We start from the raw sequence: 7,708 nt of genomic DNA, 5'->3' as shown, positions 1-7,708 counted from the left end.
CTAATCCCTTACTGCCGGGACATCGGGTTGCTTCTAGTATTTCAATATTAAAAAGAGAAGGGCTTTGGCGTCTTATTTTGCCCTCAGGACAAAGTACTCAGTGTGAAATGGTTGGGTCAAAAATATGCTAGGCTTTAAAGCTTTGCCGTATATTGCCAAATTGCCTTCCAGCAAGAGCGCATGCACTATGATCAGCATTTCTACCCATGACATAAAAGAGAAAAGAATTCTATACTGCGTTTCTTTTTCTTTTCTTCTTCTAGTTTTCTAGTTTTGAAGTCCACCGCCACTCAGTACAATGACACAAGCAGAAATTAAACTGTGTTCACTGCTGCTGCAAGAGCACTTTGGAGAGATCGTAGAGAAAATCGGAGTCCATCTCATCAGAACTGGCAGCCAGCCACTAAGAGTGATTGCCCATGACACGGGAACCTCGATGGATCAGGTATGTCTAAATCAAGTTTGCTGACACTTTTGCCACCTATCTTTAAATTTTGTCACACTCCATCCAAGAAAATGGATAAAGAGAGAAGCCTGCCCCAGCATTCAGAACCGTGTTCTTTGGAAGAAAAGAGGATGGGGCTTGGGTGCTGCTTGTCAAAATATTTTTAGCTCCTGGTGGCTTCTTAGGCAAATCATACCTCTTCCTATTTCACATTTCCTTTGCTTACTCCTATTCTCCTCATCTCAGTCTTCCCTTTAAGGAATGAGAGTGATAGAATGGAAGCAGATTGTGATTTGAAAGATTGAAAGCAGAGGAAACCGAAGCATCGTTGCAAGGGAGGCTCCGGGTTTCCTCCACTGGCGTGATGCTGATGCGGGGAGGGCAGGAGCACAGGGAGATTCCTGTGTCTTCTGATGCTTTGAAGGCGTCTTCTGATGCTTTGAAGAAATTGCCGGCGATATGGAGCTCCATCTTCAGACCTTTCTTTCTTTTGGGCTCTCCCTAGGTGAAAAAAGCCCTCTGTGTCCTCATCCAACATAACCTGGTGACATACCAGGTGCACAAGCGTGGAGTGGTGGAGTACGAAGCCCAGTGCAGCCGGGTGGTGCGAATGCTGAGGTATCCCCGGTACATTTACACTTCCAAAACGCTGTACAGTGACACGGGAGAGCTCATCGTGGAGGAGCTGCTACTGAATGGCAAAATGACCATGTCGGCCGTCGTGCAGAAAGTAGCAGACCGACTCACAGAGACTATGGAAGGTCAGTACTGTGTCCAGAGTGCCAGCCAAAGCTTAGATTATCTGGCGGTGGAAGAAGACCGTCTCAACCACCTCTTCCCCCCATTGTGCAGATGGCAAGACCATGGACTGTGCTGAGGTCTCAAGCACGTTTGTGAGGCTGGCAGACACACACTTCATTCAGCGCTGCCCCTTGGCACCTGCCGCCGAGAATTCAGACCCTGGGCCGCCGCCGCCGGCCCCCACCCTTGTCATTAATGAAAAGGACATGTACCTAGTTCCTAAGCTGAACTTGATAGGTAAGGAGTTTTCACTTTGAAATTTGCCCTAACTGGGGATTCTTTTTCATTTTAAATGAATAAATGAACCAATCCAGTACTTACCAAGGGCTTGCTATGCGCCAGATACTACAGCAGATAATAATGAAAAAAAACACCCGTTGGGGGCTTTAGTTTAGTTTAGGAGACATGCAACAATCAAATAAGCACACAGATCGAGAATAACAAACTGAGGGAAAGTATAGGGTATTATAAAGTATAGACTTTTATAATAAATAATTATAAAAGGGCTTCAATAATTATAAGAGGGCTTCAGAAATTCATAGAAAAAAATCTGTTATCTTTTCACTCCATTTTTCCTAGAGTAGAGACCAGATTGATGTGGTGGCTTAGGGCATGTCCTTCTTTGAGAAAATGGCATCTGAGCTGAGATTTGGAGCAGAGATGGAGCCAGCCAGTGAGGAAAGGGAGGAGGGACACAGAGCTAAGCAATTTTAGCAACGGGAATGGCCTGGGGGGGGGTGAGGCACTGAAAAGCAGGTCAGTGTGCTAAAGCATGATGTGCAAAGGAGAGAGGCGGTGTTAGCTAGGCAGGGGCTAGATCAAGCAGCACCTCATAGAGCAGCCGTGGGGAAACTTTCTCTGCCAGAGCTATTGGATAACATCACTCTCGGGCCATAGTGGTCAAACATTTAATTAACTCATCCCTCCTGTGATGGCTGGAACTGTTTCTCTTTGGTGAGACGTGTGATATTAGCTGGCATTGATGATTTTGTGGGACCTGCCTATCCGGCCCTCTGTCAGATGTTCCCTGCCCCTGCTTTAGAGGATCTGTTCTTTATCCTAAAAGCCAGGGGAAACCACCATCAGATTTCCAGCAGGGAAGTAACTTGATCCAGTTTACATTCTTTAAAGGTATTTCTATGTACGTAAAGGATGACAGGATGGGGCGGTGGTAAATGTAGACGCACGGTGGACACTAAATACAGAAGGGTCTGAAGACTGGCATGTAGTAGCTGACTTGCACATGGGAGAAGATGTGTGCCGCTCCCTGTGAAAGGAAACGTTGGACGAAGGCCAATTTGAGGGAGCGAGATTATGAGTGTGTGTTTCAACACATGGAGTTTAAGATGCCTTCAACACGGACTTGAGTTGCAGATACATAGCTCCTCAGCCTCCTGAGCAACTCTGCCCTAAAGGCAGCTACAGATCTTTCTGGGGTGCAGAGACCCCTGCTCTCAGGTTGGGTCTTGTCTTTCCCTGGTGTGAGATGGAGTCTAACTGCTTTGTTTTATTTGGAAGGGAAAGGTAAAAGGAGGCGATCTTCTGAGGAAGATGCTGCTGGGGAACCCAAGGCCAAGAGGCTGAGACAGACTGCAGCTAGCAAAGAGGTAATGGGGCTGCTTGGTTAGGTCTCACCCCAAGACCGACCAGAAAGGGAAGCTGGATAACAAGCCCCGAGAGAGCTGTGACAGTCTCCTGGCCGAGAAGTAGTAGGATTGTGGATTTCATTAACTATTGGCCACGAATAGTCCATCCCAGGAGGAGTCAGCTCTCTCGTTTTCTCCCACCTAAGACAGAACTTAGCTCCTGAATGGAACAGAGGAACATACATAGAGAGGGCCTAGAAAAAGTTAATTTGTTCCTAAGGCTTGAACAGAGAGATTTATGGAGCCCAGCGGTGAGAAATGACTCAACATATAGGCACAGGCCTGGGATTTATATCCAAATGCCTTCTTAGCATCCCTATAAAGATGTCTAGTAAGCTTCTCAAAATTAACATGGCCAAGACAGAATAATTGATTTCTCTCCAAATATTTACTTGCTTTTAAGTTTGCCCTAAGGAGCCCTGGTAGAGTAGTGGACTCTGAATTGACCAGCTGCTCCACTGGAGAGAGACAAAGGCTATCTGTTCCTATAAAGGTCTAGAATCTCAGAAACCCGAAAGGGCAGTTCTACCCTGGCCTGAGGGGTCATTGAATCGGAATCAACTTGATGGTCATCAGAAACTTGGCCAACTTTACAAAAAGATATCATCATTGTCTTAGGCCAAAATCCTAGGAGCCACACAATCTAGTAGTAAAACCTATCAGCTCTGTGTCTAAAATTAGCTCAAATCCAACCACTTCTCACCTTTTCCTGTGCTACTGACCAAGTCCCAACCACTATCATCTCTTGTCAAGAGTTCACCAACACCCTCCTTTATGACATCCCAACCTGGATTCTCACCTATTTTACAACCCAAATTATTAAGTGGCTCGGTTTTTTTGTTTTTTAATCCAAACACATCACTGATTAGATTCTTCTAATAATGCCCCATCAATCTTAAAAGAAATCTAAGTCCTATATTATGGACTATTAAACCTACCTGTTATGAGTCTTTAAGTAATCTGTAGGAGTTGAGACTTCAAAATCTCTATTCTTGTTATTCTCATTCCCCCTGTTTCAGCTACTCCGTCTTTCTACCCTTCAGTTTTGTCAAACTCATTCCAGTCTTGCCACTTGTGCCCTTGCCCTTCCTTCCACTTCACATGCTTTCCTTCTAGATCAGAGTGCCCTTGCCTTTTTTTGTTCAGGTCTGAGCTCAAATGTGCCTTTCATAAAGTTCAAGCAACATGCTCATTCCTACTTCCATCTTTACCACATTTTCTCATTTTATCTTCATAGCGTTTATAAGCAACGGAATGATGGTTCTCTTTGCACCCTAGTCCATCCCAGTGGAATAAACTCTGAGGGCAGTATCTTGTTCGTGGAATACCAGTAGGATCTCAACAAATATTTGTTTTCTTTTGAATGATTTGTATGTGTGTGGGTGGTTTATATTTCAGACTACCAGTTCTGCATTCAACAAATATTTCTTGAGTGCCCAACTGACAAATAGTTTGGTGTTTGTCCTGCTGGCATGGAAGAGCATGAATGAATTTTAGCAGGGAAATGATGTGGCCAGACTTGCATTTTAGAAAGAATGCCGTGGTGCAGCAGTTCATAGCTTGTAGGATTGGGAAGTAGATTTGGAGGCTCCGCAGCGGTGGAAGCCTTTGAGCAGATGAGAATACGGAAGGAGCGTGTAGCAGGGAAAGAGCAAAGGCTGTGGGCAGATTTTTAGGAGCACACGTGTTTCTAGTGGGGGAGAGGAGATCTCGTCAGATGGAGAAGCATCAAGAAAGAATGATGCTGGCACAGCCCAGGCCCCTCCGGAGTTCCAAGGAGAAGATGTCCACCATGTCAGACACTTCAGAAAGGCCTCATCAGATCAGAACTCCGGGAGGGAAAAAAAAGACCCTTTGGAATTAGCAACAAAGAATTCCTTAGGGACCTTGCTTGGTGTTTCCGTGCCACAGTGGACATGAGTTGAGTAAATCTGGATGGGAGTAAACTGGGATGGCCCCTCATAAAGAAGCGTGACGGTGAATGAAAGGAGAAGGCAGGGAGGCTTAGGGTTAAAGAGGAAATGTTGAAGGGTAGAAAGACTAATGAGGAAAGGGCAGTAAAGTTGGGGGAAATGAGCCGGATCCCTGAGAAGGCAGAAGAGGGTGAGTGCTAGAAAACTCACAGATATTAACCGTAGACAAGAGGGAAACTTTTTTCTGCTGTAATAAACCTGGGTATAAATGCAAATGTTTTTAAACTTTAAGAAATCTAGACTTTATGGAGCTATGCAGGTAGATGAGCCCCCAAATTTTTTTGAAAATCCAAGTGACTTTTATGAGGAAAAGGGACGTCGCAGGTATTCACAGGAAATCCCAAAAGAGCACCCTGAGAGAGAACTGAGGGAGCCCCTGCCCTCCGACCTGCAAGAGCGCACCTGAACAGGAGGGGTAAAAGAGCCCCTGGACTCTTCACACCACCCAGTCTCACTGTCGCGCAGTCGATTCTCACTCATAGTGACCTGCGGGACGGAGGAGGGGAGAGAAAGCCTCATCTTTAGAGTTTCGAACTGCTGACCTCGAAGTTAGCAGCCCAACATGTCACCCACGATGCCACCCGGGCTCCTTAGACCAGCCTAAGCAATAGTTTAGTTAGTAAAGAGCCCTGCACATTGTGCCCTTTTAAAGGATTGTTATAGTCTCATCAGACCGACAACAGCGACTTGGAGAATCAACGGGAGGCTGAGGAAGCATCAAGTTTATGTTTGTGTAGGGTCGCTGTGAGTCGAAATGACTCAATGGCAGCGAGTTTGCTTTTGGTTTGGGAGTTCGTGTTAGTGGAGGAGGAACAGTTCAGAAAAGGAAGGTGTGCGAACGGTTGCACAACTTGAATCTCCATGTCCGTGTAGAGAGTGTTAAATAGGTATATGGTCTGCTGCATGTGTTTCCAACAGCAGCAAAATATAATAAACTATTAAAAAAAAAAAAAAGCAAACCTCAGTGTGCACAAAGTTCTGGCCTACTGTACTGGCTTCTATTTTCTCTGAGAAGAAGGAAAAAAGGCAAGCTCTCATCTGGTGAGAGGGAAAAGGCAGGAGCCAAGTGGGCGATTCGAGGGTAGTGGGGAAGAGTTTGAATAAGGAAAGCTTGGCAGTGAGCCTGGAACTAGGGCCCGGAAAGTTGTCAAAGCACCAAATCACTGGTTGAATGAGCGGCTCTTCTCCAGTCAGCTTACTTGGTGCATGTAAGAAAAGAAACGGTGAGCAGTTCAACCAAGCGCCTCACCACGAAACTCCTCACTGCATTGAAATATTTCTCTCCACTCCTTTCTAATTCCTTAGCCCATACCAGATGATGGGATTTATTGGCAAGCCAACCTTGATAGATTCCACCAGCACTTCCGGGACCAAACCATTGTGAGCGCAGTCGCCAACAGGATGGACCAGGTAATGTCTAAGTGCTGGGCCAGTAGTCACCAGGCACATTCCCTTGCTCGCCGGCTGTGACCATTGGTATCGAGTGAGAGCTGGGGCAGCAGAGGGAGGCCTGAATTCCTTTGCTTTTCCCACGCAGACCAGCAGTGAGATCGTGCGGACCATGCTCCGGATGAGTGAGATCACCACGCCCTCGAGTGCTCCCTTCACCCAGCCCCTGTCTTCCAATGAGGTGAGTTCTGTGCGAGTGTTTCAGAAGGCCCTCAGGTACTGTAACTGTCACCCTCAGCGCCTGGAGTGAGATTGAGATTTAAGCCTGAATCTGAACATTTTTAAAAGACCTTTGTGGTTTGGAGTGGGACAAGCACTGAAATGTTTGGTGTGTTGGGGTTCGCATTTAAAAACTGGGTCCATTCTGCTCAGCAAGACATCTATTCCTGAACTACAAGTGCATGCCAATTGTTATGAGAATCTTCTCTGTGGAATCTGAGAGCCATCGGTTCCCTAAGGTCCCCTAGAGTTTCTTATCATTTACTGTTCTGTATTTATTTTTTTAACTATATTACATTTGTATGTTTTTATTTTTCAATTTTCTGTGTCTTAATATTTAAGATTTAAATTTTTCATTTGCATATCTGTTACTTTCATAGTTATGTTTCTTTAAGTTAAACATACTGATGTTATTTATTTTTAAAACATCTCAACTTGGTTTGTAACCAAAATTTTACATATTTTTCCCCATGACACAGCAATTCCACTGTTGTGGAGTCTATTCTGACTCATACCAACACTATAGAACACAGTAGGCTTGCTCCATAGGGCTTCCGAAGCTATAAATCTCCACAACATTATACTAATGATCTCCAAGTGTCTTTGACCATCTTCATTTTTCTTTCCACGGGACTGGGAGAACCTTAGAAAGTCACTGGGAAAATCCACTGCAGAAACCTCTTTAAAGTATTGAAAACAATGTTGTCCCTTGAGAGCTAAGGTGTGCTTGACCCAAGCCGTGGCTGTACAAGAGTCCATGCATTTGAATGACGGTGTTGGGAAGAATCCTGAAAGTACCATGGACTGCCAGAAAAACAAGCAAGTCTGCCTTGCAAGAAGTACAGCCAGGACACTTCACAGTCATGGATGACGGGCTTCCTCCCACACATTTTGGACGTGTAATCAGGAGAGACCAGCCCCTGGCAAAGAGCATCCTTTTGGGTGAACTGGAAGGTCAGGCCGTCAATGAGATGGGTTGACACAGAGGTTGTGACAAGGGGCTCAAATGTAGCAATTGTGAGGACAGTGTGAACCGGGTGGCATTTCATTCTATCACGATAAGTTGGAACCATCGTGTCTAAAGACAGCAGCGAAGACCCACTCGGGAGCTTAGTCACCCCTCACCAAAGAAGGGTGCAGAGCCTTGTCTGTGTGGCCTTGTGCCAGGTGACCTC

At 45.5% G+C, this 7,708-nt stretch overlaps 1 protein-coding gene across 1 annotated transcript in view; it reads left to right on the top strand.

Annotated features, from left to right (window-relative positions):
* POLR3C (RNA polymerase III subunit C) overlaps positions 1-7,708 on the top strand; it is a 15,687-nt gene that overhangs the window by 2,300 nt on the left and 5,679 nt on the right. The window contains exons 2-7 of the mRNA XM_004717271.4: positions 264-445; positions 951-1,206; positions 1,298-1,483; positions 2,765-2,853; positions 6,171-6,275; positions 6,403-6,495. Of these exons, the coding sequence (XP_004717328.1) occupies positions 299-445; positions 951-1,206; positions 1,298-1,483; positions 2,765-2,853; positions 6,171-6,275; positions 6,403-6,495 (876 nt within the window). The 5' untranslated portion in view covers positions 264-298. The remainder of the gene's footprint in view (positions 1-263; positions 446-950; positions 1,207-1,297; positions 1,484-2,764; positions 2,854-6,170; positions 6,276-6,402; positions 6,496-7,708) is intronic.

This window comes from Echinops telfairi, unplaced genomic scaffold, assembly GCF_000313985.2.
Source record: "Echinops telfairi isolate 266 unplaced genomic scaffold, ASM31398v2 ScPeMD7_7466;HRSCAF=8504, whole genome shotgun sequence".
In the NCBI taxonomy this organism is placed as follows: Eukaryota; Metazoa; Chordata; class Mammalia; order Afrosoricida; family Tenrecidae; genus Echinops; species Echinops telfairi.
This window is presented reverse-complemented; position numbering and strand designations above follow the sequence as displayed.